We start from the raw sequence: 16,764 nt of genomic DNA on the forward strand, positions 1-16,764 counted from the left end.
CCTATCCTGTGTGAGACTGTCTGCTGAGCCATGTATCTAATCCTATCCTGTGTGACACTGTCTGCTGAGCCGTGTATCTAATCCTATCCTATATGGTAGTGTCTGCTGAGCCGTGTATCTAATCCTATCCTGTGTGATACTGTCTGCTGAGCTGTGTATCTAATCCTATCCTGTGTGATACTGTCTGCTGAGCTATGTATCTAATCCTCTCCTGTTTGATACTGTCTGCTGAGCTATGTATCTAATCCTATCCTGTGTGATACTGTCTGCTGAGCTGTGTATCCAATCCTCTGCAGTGTGATACTGTCTGCTGAGCTATGTATCTAATCCTCTCCTGTGTGATACTGTCTGCTGAGCTGTGTATCTAATCCTCTCCTGTGTGATACTGTCTGCTGAGCCGTGTATCTAATCCTATCCTGTGTGATACTGTCTGCTGAGCTGTGTATCCAATCCTTTCCTGTGTGATACTGTCTGCTGAGCTGTGTATCTAATCCTACCCTGTGTGATACTGTCTGCTGAGCTGTGTATCCAATCCTCTCTTGTGTGATACTGTCTGCTGAGCCGTGTATCTAATCCTATCCTGTGTGATACTGTCTGCTGAGCTGTGTATCCAATCCTCTCCTGTGTGATACTGTCTGCTAAGCTATGTATCTAATCCTCTCCTGTGTGATACTGTCTGCTGAGCTGTGTATCTAATCCTCTCCTATGTGATACTGTCTGCTGAGCCGTGTATCTAATCCTCCTATGTGATACTGTCTGCTGAGCTGTGTATCTAATCCTATCCTGTGTGATACTGTCTGCTGAGCCCTGTATCTAATCCTCTCCTGTGTGATACTGTCTGCTGAGCTGTGTATCTAATCCTATCCTGAGTGATACTGTCTGCTGAGCTGTGTATCTAATCCTCTCCTGTGTGATACTGTCTGCTGAGCTGTGTATCTAATCCTCTCCTGTGTGATACTGTCTGCTGAGCTGTGTATCTAATCCTCTCCTATGTGATACTGTCTGCTGAGCTGTGTATCTAATCCTATCCTATGTGATACTGTCTGCTGAGCCGTGTATCTAATCCTCCTATGTGATACTGTCTGCTGAGCTGTGTATCTAATCCTATCCTGTGTGATACTGTCTGCTGAGCTGTGTATCTAATCCTATCCTGTGTGATACTGTCTGCTGAGCTGTGTATCTAATCCTCTCCTGTGTGATACTGTCTGCTGAGCTGTGTATCTAATCCTCTCCTGTGTGATACTGTCTGCTGAGCTGTGTATCTAATCCTCTCCTATGTGATACTGTCTGCTGAGCTGTGTATCTAATCCTATCCTATGTGATACTGTCTGCTGAGCCGTGTATCTAATCCTCCTATGTGATACTGTCTGCTGAGCTGTGTATCTAATCCTATCCTGTGTGATACTGTCTGCTGAGCTGTGTATCTAATCCTATCCTGTGTGATACTGTCTGCTGAGCTGTGTATCTAATCCTCTCCTGTGTGATACTGTCTGCTGAGCTGTGTATCTAATCCTATCCTATGTGATACTGTCTGCTGAGCTGTGTATCTAATCCTCTCCTGTGTGATACTGTCTGCTGAGCTGTGTATCTAATCCTCTCTTGTGTGATACTGTCTGCTGAGCTGTGTATCCGATCCTCTCCTGTGTGATACTGTCTGCTGAGCTGTGTATCCAATCCTCTCCTGTGTGATACTGTCTGCTAAGCTATGTATCTAATCCTCTCCTGTGTGATACTGTCTGCTGAGCTGTGTATCTAATCCTCTCCTATGTGATACTGTCTGCTGAGCCGTGTATCTAATCCTCCTATGTGATACTGTCTGCTGAGCTGTGTATCTAATCCTATCCTGAGTGATACTGTCTGCTGAGCTGTGTATCTAATCCTCTCCTGTGTGATACTGTCTGCTGAGCTGTGTATCTAATCCTCTCCTGTGTGATACTGTCTGCTGAGCTGTGTATCTAATCCTCTCCTATGTGATACTGTCTGCTGAGCTGTGTATCTAATCCTATCCTATGTGATACTGTCTGCTGAGCCGTGTATCTAATCCTCCTATGTGATACTGTCTGCTGAGCTGTGTATCTAATCCTATCCTGTGTGATACTGTCTGCTGAGCTGTGTATCTAATCCTATCCTGTGTGATACTGTCTGCTGAGCTGTGTATCTAATCCTCTCCTGTGTGATACTGTCTGCTGAGCTGTGTATCTAATCCTCTCCTGTGTGATACTGTCTGCTGAGCTGTGTATCTAATCCTCTCCTATGTGATACTGTCTGCTGAGCTGTGTATCTAATCCTATCCTATGTTATACTGTCTGCTGAGCCGTGTATCTAATCCTCCTATGTGATACTGTCTGCTGAGCTGTGTATCTAATCCTATCCTGTGTGATACTGTCTGCTGAGCTGTGTATCTAATCCTATCCTGTGTGATACTGTCTGCTGAGCTGTGTATCTAATCCTCTCCTGTGTGATACTGTCTGCTGAGCTGTGTATCTAATCCTATCCTATGTGATACTGTCTGCTGAGCTGTGTATCTAATCCTCTCCTGTGTGATACTGTCTGCTGAGCTGTGTATCTAATCCTCTCTTGTGTGATACTGTCTGCTGAGCTGTGTATCCGATCCTCTCCTGTGTGATACTGTCTGCTGAGCTGTGTATCCAATCCTCTCCTGTGTGATACTGTCTGCTGAGCTGTGTATCTAATCCTATCCTATGTGATACTGTCTGCTGAGCTGTGTATCTAATCCTCTCCTGTGTGATACTGTCTGCTGAGCCGTGTATCTAATCCTATCCTGTATGATACTGTCTGCTGAGCTGTGTATCTAATCCTCTCCTGTGTGATACTGTCTGCTGAGCTGTGTATCTAATCCTATCCTATGTGATACTGTCTGCTGAGCTGTGTATCTAATCCTCTCCTGTGTGATACTGTCTGCTGAGCCGTGTATCTAATCCTATCCTGTATGATACTGTCTGCTGAGCTGTGTATCTAATCCTCTCCTGTGTGATACTGTCTGCTGAGCTGTGTATCTAATCCTATCCTGTGTGATACTGTCTGCTGAGCTGTGTATCTAATCCTCTCCTGTGTGATACTGTCTGCTGAGCTGTGTATCTAATCCTATCCTGTGTGATACTGTCTGCTGAGCTGTGTATCTAATCCTCTCCTGTGTGATACTGTCTGCTGAGCCGTGTATCTAATCCTATCCTGTGTGATACTGTCTGCTGAGCTGTGTATCTAATCCTATCCTGTATGATACTGTCTGCTGAGCTGTGTATCTAATCCTCTCTTGTGTGATACTGTCTGCTGAGCTGTGTATCTAATCCTATCCTATGTGATACTGTCTGCTGAGCTGTGTATCTAATCCTCTCCTGTGTGATACTGTCTGCTGAGCTGTGTATCTAATCCTATCCTATGTGATACTGTCTGCTGAGCTGTGTATCTAATCCTCTCCTGTGTGATACTGTCTGCTGAGCCGTGTATCTAATCCTGTCCTGTGTAATACTGTCTGCTGAGCTGTGTATCTAATCCTCTCCTGTGTGATACTGTCTGCTGAGCTGTGTATCTAATCCTATCCTATGTGATACTGTCTGCTGAGCTGTGTATCTAATCCTCTCCTGTGTGATACTGTCTGCTGAGCCGTGTATCTAATCCTATCCTGTATGATACTGTCTGCTGAGCTGTGTATCTAATCCTCTCCTGTGTGATACTGTCTGCTGAGCTGTGTATCTAATCCTATCCTGTGTGATACTGTCTGCTGAGCTGTGTATCTAATCCTCTCCTGTGTGATACTGTCTGCTGAGCTGTGTATCTAATCCTATCCTGTGTGATACTGTCTGCTGTGCTGTGTATCTAATCCTCTGCTGTGTGATACTGTCTGCTGAGCTGTGTATCTAATCCTCTCCTGTGTGATACTGTCTGCTGAGCTGTGTATCTAATCCGATCCTCTGTGAGCTGCGCCCTTTAGATACCTTGCTACCTGGAGTGGCGGGTTGTGGGGAGGAATGTTTGGGTGTACGGTGGGGGCGGGGAGCGGGCGAGGTGATCACCTGTGCAGGGTGTTGCCGCCTCACTTCTCTCAGCCTTCTGTGCACAACATCTCGCCGTAAAATGTCGGCGTCAACTCCACACATTTCATAGAAGCTTCTACGAGCGATCCGGTGCTCGGACTCCACGTCCCCGCGTCCCGCCGGCAGCGCCAAGGATTGACCATATGGAAGCTCCCGCCATGGTGACCCGGTAAGTGCTGCCTACGTGACCAGCAGGTAAGAGGGCATCATGCTTAAAGGGCTCTTCCAGGATAAGAAAAACGTGACTACTTTCTTCCAAAAACAGCGCCTCTCCTGTCCACAGATCGTCAGTGGAACTGCAGCTCAACCAACAGATTTTTAATCCTGGAAAATCCATTTAAAGGGGCGCCATTTTTTTTCTTTTCCTAATTTGTATTTGCCCATTGATGCAGAATTTGTATGATTATGGCCGCTCGCTGTTTTTAGTCATTTGACGGCTTTAAAACATGAGGTTTGGGGTCTTTAAGGGTCCGTGTTACCATGTGACCTGCAGGATTGATTAGCTATGTCTGCTCTGCCTGACTGGGATTCACCACACACAGATACATAGAGAACAGACCAGACCAATCAATCTACCAATCAGATTCGGGCATATGGGAAGGAGTTGTCTACAGCAACCAATCAGGTTCCTGCTTTCATTTTCAAAAAGGACTCTGAAAAATGCGAACTGGGATTTGATTGGTTGCTATGGGGCGACCCTCTCATTCGTAGATAAGAGTAAAGTATCATCAAGGTATATGGAAATCGTAGAGAATACAAATCCCATATTAATAATCTGGTAGCGAGGCCTCCATTTTCATCTCCATAGCAACCAGAGTGGTCGCCCGTAGGCCGTGCCCTATTGATTTTTTTTTGTTCACAGAGTACCCACTAAAGGCAAATGTGCTTCTCCCAAAATGTCCCAGAAACGTTGTCTACTGGAAACCGGCACTTTTAGGTTTTCTATCTGCCGCCAAATCGTGCGTTCATAGGGACAGGAGGCCACAGAAACATGGCTGCCAAAAGGGGACGTGGCTACTAATATATATAGAGCACTGTGCAAACGGTCCAGGCAGGTGTGAAGCGAGCTGAGGAGGAAGACGCACGCAGAGATAAAAGAGTTAATAGTTTATTGTTATCAACACAATGCAAAGTGACTGAACAAAATTAAATCTATATCCCCTCAGTATACGGTGACCACCCGCCTCCTCTGTCCTCAGTATACGGTGACCGCCCGTCTCCTCTATCCTCAGTATTCAGTGACCGCCCGCCTCCTCTGTCCTCAGTATACGGTGACCGCCCGTCTCCTCCATCCTCAGTATTCAGTGACCGCCCGTCTCCTCCGTCCTCAGTATACGGTGACCGCCCGTCTCCTCCGTCCTCAGTATACGGTGACCGCCCGTCTCCTCCATCCTCAGTATTCAGTGACCACCCGCCTCCTCCGTCCTCAGTATACGGTGACCAACCGTCTCCTCCGTCCTCAGTATACGGTGACCACTCGTCTCCTCCGTCCTCAGTATTCAGTGACCGCCCGTCTCCTCCATCCTCAGTGTTCAGTGACCGCCCGTCACCTTCATCCTCAGTATTCAGTGACCGCCCGTCTCCTCCATCCTCAGTATTCAGTGACCGCCCGTCACCTTCATCCTCAGTATTCAGTGACCGCCCGTCTCCTCCATCCTCAGTATTCAGTGACCGCTCGTCTCCTCCATCCTCAGTGTTCAGTGACCACCCGTCTCCTCCATCCTCAGTATTCAGTGACCGCCCGTCACCTCCATCCTCAGTATTCGGTGACCACCCGTCTCCTCCGTCCTCAGTATTCAGTGACCGCCCATTTCCTCCATCCTCAGTATTCGGTGACCGCCCGTCTCCTCCATCCTCAGTATTCGGTGACCGCCCGTCTTCTCCATCCTAAGTATTTGGTGACCACCCGTCTCCCCTATCCTCAGTATTCGGTGACTGCCCATTTCCTCCATCCTCTATATTTAGTGACTGCCTGTCTCCTCCACGCTCAGTATTCGGTGACCGCCCGTCTCCTCCATCCTCAGTATTCGGTGACTGCCCATTTCCTCCATCCTCTATATTTAGTGACTGCCCGTCTCCTCCATACTCAGTATTCGGTGACCGGCTGTCTCCTCTTGTCAAGGGAGGAATTTGCGTTGAAGACTGCTAATTGAGTCCTCATTTGGGATATCCAGAGACGATGCCGTATTAGCTGTATATCAGTGCCAATATATATATATCAATGTATATAAGACAAAGAACACAGACATGCTCTCTTTTAAGCCAGCGTCACCAACTGACTTAGTTTAATAAGATAGATCCAATTATACCGTAAGCATGAATAACCTTGAAGCAACAAGGAGTGCTTTCACTCCCCGATTTCTCACATCACACTCCTGCCCTCCTGTAAATTCCTTTTGTGTGAACATTACTGATAAGAGTTTGTAGCTTCACATTCTGGCTTCATCATCTCTGGTTAACTCCTTCATGATTATACAACTTTGAATTATACTATAGGTCTGTGCAATGGCTACATAGACAGACAGATAATTATGCATCTACATCTACATTTTGATTATTTATATACACATATATTCTTATTACGTTTAAACAAACATACTACAGCTCAGGTGACCTCCACACTCTATCCTCAGTATTCGGTGCCCTCCCGTCTCCCCTATCCTCAGTATTCGGTGACTGCCCATTTCCTCCATCCTCTATATTTAGTGACCGCCCGTCTCCTCCATGCTTAGTATTCGGCGACCGCCCGTCTCCTCCATCCTCAGTATTCGGTGCCCTCCCGTCTCCCCTATCCTCAGTATTCGGTGACTGCCCATTTCTTCCATCCTCTATATTTAGTGACTGCCCATCTCCTCCATGCTCAGTATTCGGTGACCGCCCGTCTCCTCCATCCTCAGTATTCGGTGACCTCCCGTCTCCCCTATCCTCAGTATTCGGTGACTGCCCATTTCCTCCATCCTCTATATTTAGTGACTGCCCATCTCCTCCATGCTCAGTATTCGGCGACCACCCGTCTCCTCCATCCTCAGTATTCGGTGCCCTCCCGTCTCCCCTATCCTCAGTATTCGGTGCCCTCCCGTCTCCCCTATCCTCAGTATTCGGTGCCCTCCCGTCTCCCCTATCCTCAGTATTCAGTGACTGCCCATTTCCTCCATCCTCTATATTTAGTGACTGCCCATCTCCTCCATGCTCAGTATTCGGCGACCGCCTGTCTCCTCCATCCTCAGTATTCGGTGACCTCCCGTCTCCCCTATCCTCAGTATTCGGTGACTTCCCATTTCCTCCATCCTCTATATTTAGTGACTGCCCGTCTCCTCCATGCTTAGTATTCGGTGACTGCCCGTCTCCTCCATCCTCAGTATTCGGTGACTGCCCATTTCCTCCATCCTCTATATTTAGTGACTGCCCATCTCCTCCATGCTCAGTATTCGGCGACCTCCAGTCTCCCCTATCCTCAGTATTCGGTGACTGCCCATTTCCTCCATCCTCTATATTTAGTGACTGCCCATCTCCTCCATGCTCAGTATTCGGCGACCGCCCATCTCCTCCATCCTCAGTATTCGGTGCCCTCCCATCTCCCCTATCCTCAGTATTCGGTGACTGCCCATTTCCTCCATCCTCTATATTTAGTGACTGCCCATCTCCTCCATGCTCAGTATTCGGCGACCACCCGTCTCCTCCATCCTCAGTATTCGGTGCCCTCCCGTCTCCCCTATCCTCAGTATTCGGTGCCCTCCCGTCTCCCCTATCCTCAGTATTCGGTGCCCTCCCGTCTCCCCTATCCTCAGTATTCAGTGACTGCCCATTTCCTCCATCCTCTATATTTAGTGACTGCCCATCTCCTCCATGCTCAGTATTCGGCGACCGCCTGTCTCCTCCATCCTCAGTATTCGGTGACCTCCCGTCTCCCTTATCCTCAGTATTCGGTGACTTCCCATTTCCTCCATCCTCTATATTTAGTGACTGCCCGTCTCCTCCATGCTTAGTATTCGGTGACTGCCCGTCTCCTCCATCCTCAGTATTCGGTGACTGCCCATTTCCTCCATCCTCTATATTTAGTGACTGCCCGTCTCCTCCATCCTCAGTATTCGGTGACCTCCAGTCTCCCCTATCCTCAGTATTCGGTGACTGCCCATTTCCTCCATCCTCTATATTTAGTGACTGCCCATCTCCTCCATGCTCAGTATTCGGCGACCGCCCATCTCCTCCATCCTCAGTATTCGGTGCCCTCCCATCTCCCCTATCCTCCGTATTCGGTGACTGCCCATTTCCTCCATCCTCTATATTTAGTGACTGCCCATCTCCTCCATGCTCAGTATTCGGCGACCACCCGTCTCCTCCATCCTCAGTATTCGGTGCCCTCCCGTCTCCCCTATCCTCAGTATTCGGTGCCCTCCCGTCTCCCCTATCCTCAGTATTCGGTGCCCTCCCGTCTCCCCTATCCTCAGTATTCAGTGACTGCCCATTTCCTCCATCCTCTATATTTAGTGACTGCCCGTCTCCTCCATGCTCAGTATTCGGCGACCGCCTGTCTCCTCCATCCTCAGTATTCGGTGACCTCCCGTCTCCCCTATCCTCAGTATTCGGTGACTGCCCATTTCCTCCATCCTCTATATTTAGTGACTGCCCGTCTCCTCCATGCTTAGTATTCGGTGACTGCCCGTCTCCTCCATCCTCAGTATTCGGTGCCCTCCCGTCTCCTCTATCCTCAGTATTCGGTGACTGCCCATCTCCTCCATCCTCAGTATTCGGTGCCCTCCCATCTCCCCTATCCTCCGTATTCGGTGACTGCCCATTTCCTCCATCCTCTATATTTAGTGACTGCCCATCTCCTCCATGCTCAGTATTCGGCGACCACCCGTCTCCTCCATCCTCAGTATTCGGTGCCCTCCCGTCTCCCCTATCCTCAGTATTCGGTGCCCTCCCGTCTCCCCTATCCTCAGTATTCGGTGCCCTCCCGTCTCCCCTATCCTCAGTATTCGGTGCCCTCCCGTCTCCCCTATCCTCAGTATTCGGTGCCCTCCCGTCTCCCCTATCCTCAGTATTCAGTGACTGCCCATTTCCTCCATCCTCTATATTTAGTGACTGCCCGTCTCCTCCATGCTCAGTATTCGGCGACCGCCTGTCTCCTCCATCCTCAGTATTCGGTGACCTCCCGTCTCCCCTATCCTCAGTATTCGGTGACTGCCCATTTCCTCCATCCTCTATATTTAGTGACTGCCCGTCTCCTCCATGCTTAGTATTCGGTGACTGCCCGTCTCCTCCATCCTCAGTATTCGGTGCCCTCCCGTCTCCTCTATCCTCAGTATTCGGTGACTGCCCATTTCCTCCATGCTCTATATTTAGTGACTGCCCATCTCCTCCATGCTCAGTATTCGGTGACTGCCCGTCTCCTCCATCCTCAGTATTCGGTGACCGCCTGTCGCCTTCATATTCAGTGAATACCTGTCACCTCCATCACTTCTTCTTGTCACTTGTACACTATTTATGGAGGAACCCGGCAGGAGGTTGTTCCAAACACCTTGGAGAACCAACCCCAGATCTTCATCACCTCCAGGACTCCTCCAAAATGACATTGGCTGGATGTTGGGGGTCGTTTTCCAGCTGCAGAGCAAATTTGTAGCCAATCAGACACCTCTCTGACGGTTTTACATGATGGAGAAGAATCTGCCTGGAGTTTTCAGAATTGAGGACATCATTAATCCTGATCAAACCCTCTGCTCCATAAGCTCAAATGCAACCTCAGACTTGTAGACCTTCCAGCGTTCCTGCTGACCCTCATTATTGTGCCGCTCTTCAGAGCACAAACGGCTTCTGTTACTGCCACATATTTCACTTTGTGACTCATCGGTCCTGAGCACCTGTTGACATTTTCCTGCATCTCGGTTCCTGTTTTTGTGCACCGTTCTCTTGTCCTTGTTTCTATGTAAAGATCTGAAGTTATTTGTCCAAAATTCTTCCATGAAGACCACTTCTGACCACACTTCCCAGAACAGTTGATGGTTGTAGCTGGTCCCACTGGTGGCTGCCAACTGATGCCACTGCTTGACATCGTCTCATTATCAAGGGCAGTAAGCATAATATTGGTCAGCACTCGGGTTTTCCTTGTGTTTCCTCCCATACTTCAAAGACACGTTCATAGGGAATTTAGATTGTGAGCCCCAATGGGGACAGTGATGATGTTTGTAGAGTTCCGTGAATTAATGGCGCTAATAATGTGTCTTTCATCCCCTGCACTGTTTCCTTGGCTGACCACTGCATCTTCGATCCTCAATCTTGCCTGTTTCTTGGTGCTTCTTCAAAAGAGATAGAACAGCACATGATGAAACCCCCATCTGCTGTGAATTTTGCCTGGGAGACACCTGGCTGATGCAGTATAACTACCTTGTGTTGCTGTGCTCATTCTTGCCTTGGTCTTTGACCTATGAGATGAAACTATCTTCCATATCCTCACCCTTGTAAAAGAATTTGCCTGTCCCTCACCCAGTTTTAAGCCTCCTACACAGCTGTTTCTGTTTCAGTTAATGACTGTGTTTTAAGCTACATAGTGTATGTATGCAAACTGCCTCTTCAAAGAGGAAGAGGACTTGAACTTCAGCGCCAGATATTTGGAGGAGCAATCCTAAAAGTCAATATTGACCCTTTTATCGAACCTTGCCATATGACTTAGGATAAAAGCCAAACCAGAATCTCATTTTGCACAGTGTTTCGGGGGGATCACTGTCCACGAGTAGAAATGATGCCCCTCAGAAGATATGTGACGCCCTGGCAAAACCAGGTTGTCACAGGAGATTGCATACATCTTTCAGATGCTGGATTCTCTCCTCCTTGCCTACCAACACAACCACCTCACCCAGGTACAAACACCAGCCACAAAGCCTAGTCACCCCCCCAAGGACAATAGGGACACACCAGTGGGTGGGGCCAGGCAGATGGTGACACCCACCTAGGGGTTCTGCGGTGTCAGGGGAGGGAACAAGACAGAGTTGAGGAGAGGAAGTGAGAGAAGTGAAGTGGTAGTCGGGTAGTACCGGACTACCTGTGCTGACTAGGTGGCAGATGGCAGAGCAAGGCCACAGGTGACAGAGATCCGGTCGCGGGAGACCTTAAGTGGACCGGGGCAGGGTTGTAGCCTGCCGGTGCCGACAGCGGGAATCCGGTTCAGAGGCCGTGCATAGTCGGGGTGCCTAGACCTTAGGGCGAGGACTGCTTCAAGCCCCTTGTCAATTAGTCAGCAGGGGACAAGATTCCACGTCTTGTCCCACCAGCAAGCCCAGATAGAGCGAGACAGAAGCCCAACGTGGGGGATAGGGCGTCTGCAAGTGCATGCAAAAATCCCAAGGGTCAGATCTCACGGGCCACAGCTTCCACAGCAAAGACACCGGGAGCGGACTTTCCCCGTTTCATGCGGACTAGTCAACACACAAGACAAAACACTGAAGTGCAGGAGGAAGGGCCCCTGTCCTGTCAACCGGTGTGCGGGACCCGAGCACACCCCTCCGGTGGCTACCGATATCCGGCACTTGGTTTAATACTTGGACTTTGTGTGAGTTATTTCTAAACAGTGAGTACACCTATATCATCTGGTCCAGCCCGCAGACTTCATCCCAGCACTTCACCTACACCTGGGCCCCGGGACAACACCTCCCCTACTCGTGGAGGGGATACCATCCTTTTGCCCTGCTCCATCAGCCCTGGGCGTCCCATACTAAGGCAGCGGCGGTGTCACGATCCATCACCGCAACCCACGGGTGGAGTCACTGACAAACTCTTCCCCTGTAAATACCCCCTCTTTATACAGTTGTGGGCGGCGGGCTGCTGCACGAGCCCCGGATCCGGCTACCACCCGAGCCCCAGCCACGATCCCGGATCCGAGCGCCTCGGGCAGCCTCCCCTGCCGTGGTCTGCGAGCCCCCTGCCCGCGACAGATACATATGAAGAAGATGATCATACAAATTGCTGACTGAAGGCGACGGGCGGTCCCCGAATACTGATGGCATTTACATTTCTTCATTCCCTTAGTTTATTTTTACCAATTAGCAAAATACAATTATCACTTCTATATCGGAAGGTTTTTTGGGCACAGTGGTGTAGGTCTCTTAGTAAATTGGGTGAATCTCTGTGACTTTACACCTACTCATATAGTTTGGCACCTGTACCCTTTGTGTGCTCCAACCACTTTATCCAAAAAATGCCAAAGGTGCAAAAACACGAAAAAAAAAAATGTTCTAGTTGCGGCTGGATCAATTACAGTAATTGCAAAAAAAAACGATAGAGAGGAGAAGGGGTTAAGTGGTGCCTCCTGAATCACCAACGGATTCTGAAGAATTAGATGGACTTTTGCCTATCTAAATATTAAGCTTGGGCAAAGAGCGGAAGCAAATCTTAGATATGTGCACCCACTGTGAAGTGGCATCCTGAGCAAATAAGAGGAATCAAAGGGTTCAGACCGATCTCAAAGGTGAATGTGGGAGCAGTCAGGTGCGAGCCAGGGAGGCGCAACGTAGACCACGTCTACCCCCTGCTGGTGGCAACGCTGTAATGTCCTGTCCGAAATTTAGGCCTCATTCAGACGTGTTTATGAGAAAAACTGAACAATTGTTTTGATCAGAGTTTGGTCCGAGTGTCATCAGAGGAGAACAAAAAAAGTTCCCCCACCTTCTCCTTCAAGTGCGGTCTGATTTCTTCACAGGCCCATAGATTGGCATTGACGATTTTTTTATCCGACTCTCAAAATCGATCAAAATCGGACTTTACGAGTTCACGAAAAATCCCAGACATAAAAATGTCCCTAGACGATCACAGGTACGAGTGCTACCAGTGACAAACATGGAGAGCCCTCATACGAGAATATGGACGTCTGAATGAGGCCTCGGAAAACGTGGAAAGAACATAGTTACATAGGTTCGAAAAAAGACCTACAGTACAGATCAAAAGTTTGGACACACCTCTTCATTCAAAGAGTTTTCTTTATTTTCATGACTCTGAAAATTGTAGATTCACATTGAAGGCATCAAAACTATGAAGTAACACATGTGGAATGAAATACTAAACAAAAATTTGTGAAACAACTGAAAATATGTCTTATATTCTAGGTTCTTCAAAGTAGCCACCTTTTGCTTTGCACGCTCTTTGCATTCTCTTGATGAGCTTCAAGAGGTAGTCACCGGAAATGGTTTTCCAACAGTCTTGAAGGAGTTCCCAGAGATGCTTAGCACTTGTTGGCCCTTTTGCCTTCACTCTGCGGTCCAGCTCACCCCAAACCATCTCGATTGGGTTCAGGTCTGGTGACTGTGGAGGTCAGGTCATCTGGTGTAGCACCCCATCTCTCTCCTTCTTAGTCACATAGCCCTTACACAGCCTGGAGGTGGGTTTTGGGTCATTGTCCTGTTGAAAAAAAAATGATGGTCCAACTAAACGCAAACCGGATGGAATAGCACGCTGCTGCAAGATGCTGTGGTAGCCATGCTGGTTCTGTATGCCTTCAATTTTGAATAAATCCCCAACAGTGTCAGCAGCAAAGCAACCCCACACCATCACACCTCCTCCACCATGCTTCATGGTGGGAACCAGCCGTGTAGAGTCCATCCGTTCACCTTTTCTACAAAGACACGGTGGTTGGATCCAAAGATCTCAAATTTGGACTCATCAGACCAAAGCACAGATTTCCACTGGTCTAATGTCCATCCCTTGTGTTCTTTAGCCCAAACAAGTCTCTTCTGCTTGTTTCCTGTCCTTAGCAGTGGTTTCCTAGCAGCTATTTTACCATGAAGGCTGCTGCACAAAGTCTCCTCTTAACAGTTGTTCTAGAGATGAGAAGGTGTGTCCAAACTTTTGGTCTGTACTGTAGATCCATCTAGTTCAACCTTCCTCCACCAAACACTACATCTCACAGTGCAAAAAGTATCATTGTCCTATTAGTGAAGGAAATTCTAGAAACACAAAAATATAACTACTTCCCCCGTTACCGGGTCATAAATGATGGGTCCAGGGTGAGGAACTAAAGGGGGCTTTACACGCTGCGACATCGCTAACGATATATCGTCGGGGTCACGGTGTTTGTGACGCACATCCGGCGACGTTAGCGACATCGCAGTGTGTGACCGCTAGGAGCGAAGATCAACGATCGCAAAAATGTCAAAAATCGTTGATCGTTGACACGTCGCTCCTTTTCATATCGTTGGTGGGGCATGCCGCTGGTTGTTCGTCGTTCCTGCGGCACCACACATCGCTATGTGTGACACCGCAGGAACGACGAACATCTCCTTACCTGCGTCCACCGGCAATGAGGAAGCAAGGTGGTGAGCGGGATGTACCGGCCGCTCATCTCCGCCCCTCCTCTGCTATTGGGCGGCCGTTTTGTGACATCGCTGTGACGCCGAACGCACCTCCCCCTTGAAGGAAGGATTGTTCGGCGGTCACAGTGACGTCGTTGAACAGGTATATGCGTGTGACGCTGCCGTAACGATATTGTTCACTACGGCAGCGATCACCAAATGTCGCACGAACGACGGGGGCGGGTGCTATCGCTCGCAACATCGCTAGCAATCGCTAGCGATGTCGCAGCGTGTAAAGCACCCTTAAGTGTTGGTTTAGAATTGAAGATAACTGATGATGTTTATGATTTTTCCAATGTTCAGGTATAACCAGTGGATGGAAAAGCTTCTGCAGTAGGTTGGACTACCACGAAACTAAAGATATCCTCCATCATCTCCAGGGACAGTCCCTACAACCGCATCCTCCGTCTCCAGGAACAGTACCTAAAACCACATAGTCCATTTCCAGGAATCGTTTCCTCAACCACAGCCTCCATCTACAGGGATTGTGCCTAGAAGAATATCCTCAATCTCCACCAACAGTCCCTAGAACCTCCTCCATCTCCACGGACAGTCGCATGAACCTTCTCCATCTCCACGGACAATCCTGAGACTCCTCTAGAACCACCTCCTATATCTTCAGTCCCTACAGTCGCACTCTTCTCCACCGCCTATTCCACCCAACGCCAAGATGAATGTCCGCAATCTCATATCTCCCCTGCTCATCGTCCGCTTCTTCCAGATCTTCCTCTCCTGTACGGCCTTCAGTTTGGTGGCCACTGTTGACGCATACCACTCCCAATATGGTGCCTGGTCTATGTTCACCTGGATCTTGGCCTTCATTGTGACCATCCTCATCATTGTTCTGGAGTTGACTGGATTCTACAGTGCCATACCGATATCTTGGGAGGACTTCACTTCAGCTTTCTCCATGTTGGCCACCTTGATGCTCTTCACCACCTCCATCATGTATCCATCCGTCTACCTACATGCCTACATACAAGCCGGTTGCTATGAAAACGTCTGCGCGTATCTTGGATCCGCTACTGCCATGTCTATCTTGTGCTTCTTTGCTTATGGCATTGAGGTGGGCCTCACTCGAGCAAAACCTGGGGAGATAAGTGGGTTTCTGTCCACCGTGCCGGGACTTTTGAAGGTCTTTGAGGCCTACGTGGCCTGCATCATCTTCTCCCTTCTTCCCCCTTTTTTCCCCTATGCTGGACTCCAGTGGTCCGTGGCGGTGTACTCCATATGCTTCATCATCACTGCACTCATCATCCTCCTAACCATTGGCCGTCTCTTGGCAAAGTTGCCCTTCAATATTGAGAAAGTTCTCATTGGCTTCAACATTTTGGCGGCGTTGATGTACATCACTGTGGTGGTCATATGGCCGCTCTATTTTTTCAAGTTTGTTCCAGACAGGAACGGATGCAGTGGCTATGGATGTGTCTATGATAATGGGATAGGCATCACGATCTTGACCTGCATTAACTTTGTGGCGTACGTTGTGGACACTGTGTACTCCTTCAGGATGGTTTTCTTCACTGTCCAAGCCTAGACTCCAAACCTACGGATGGACCTTCTCTGGGACCATGGATGTCCTTTAAGGGCTTGTGTATATGCCGATGGAGCAGAGCCAAGTCTGTCATCGAATCTTCTGAAGTCTAACCAACATCCCAGAGAAAACCCATGAACGCACCCTAACTATAGAGGGTGAGGAGGTTGTTATCCTACTAGTGAGGGCCCAAGGGTTCCTAATGGAGAGATTAGAGAGAAGGAATACAAGGTTTGGTATCAGGATAACACATCCATACACATAACCATACCGGGGATGTCCAGCAAAAACGTGGCTACTTTCTTTTAAAAACAGCGCCACCCATGTCCACAGGCCGAGTGTGGAATTGCAGCCCACTTATATTAAAGTGAATGACACTGTGCTACAATACCCCATAAAGCTTGTGGATCGATATGGTGCTGATTTTGGAAGAAAGCAGCCATGTTTTTCAGATGACCCCTTTGGGGCTATCAGATGTTGTAAATTATAGGTCAATCTGTAGGAAGACTCCGAAGTAACAAAAATCCGGATTAAGGGAATTTTCCCGGTCACATTGCTCTGATTTTTCACGTCGTGTCGCTTATTAAAATTCTCCGTTTTCACCTTTGTAGCGTATTTTTATTTAGTTTGTTTTCTGGGTGACGAGGAATATGGCTCCTATTACAGGCGGGTGTGAGGAGAGGCGTAAGAGGGCTATAATGATCACTTATGGAGGACGTAATGGCCCCATTACTGGCACGTGTGTGAGGGCGGAGAAGGCTCAGCACAGAGGAGGTGGAAATGGGGACAAGACGCGGCCTGCAGGGAGGAAGGAGCAAAAATCACAACCCGGACATCC

The 16,764-nt window shown here is 48.7% G+C and overlaps 1 protein-coding gene across 2 annotated transcripts; it reads left to right on the top strand.

The window, feature by feature from the left end:
• The first annotated feature begins 4,045 nt into the window (after positions 1-4,045).
• LOC142246430 (myeloid-associated differentiation marker-like) lies at positions 4,046-16,533 on the top strand. 2 transcript variants are annotated; one of them, XM_075319482.1, is made up of 2 exons: positions 4,046-4,250; positions 14,696-16,533. In XM_075319482.1, exon 2 carries the CDS (start codon positions 15,063-15,065, stop codon positions 15,927-15,929), a length of 867 nt encoding a protein of 288 aa, XP_075175597.1. In that variant the 5' UTR covers positions 4,046-4,250; positions 14,696-15,062; the 3' UTR covers positions 15,930-16,533. The 2 variants fall into 2 exon arrangements, with proteins under 2 accessions (XP_075175597.1, XP_075175598.1); XM_075319483.1 differs by having other exon boundaries at positions 4,046-4,224.
• The last annotated feature ends 231 nt before the right edge of the window (positions 16,534-16,764 follow it).

This window comes from Anomaloglossus baeobatrachus, chromosome 7 (genome assembly GCF_048569485.1).
Source record: "Anomaloglossus baeobatrachus isolate aAnoBae1 chromosome 7, aAnoBae1.hap1, whole genome shotgun sequence".
NCBI lineage: Eukaryota > Metazoa > Chordata > Amphibia > Anura > Aromobatidae > Anomaloglossus > Anomaloglossus baeobatrachus.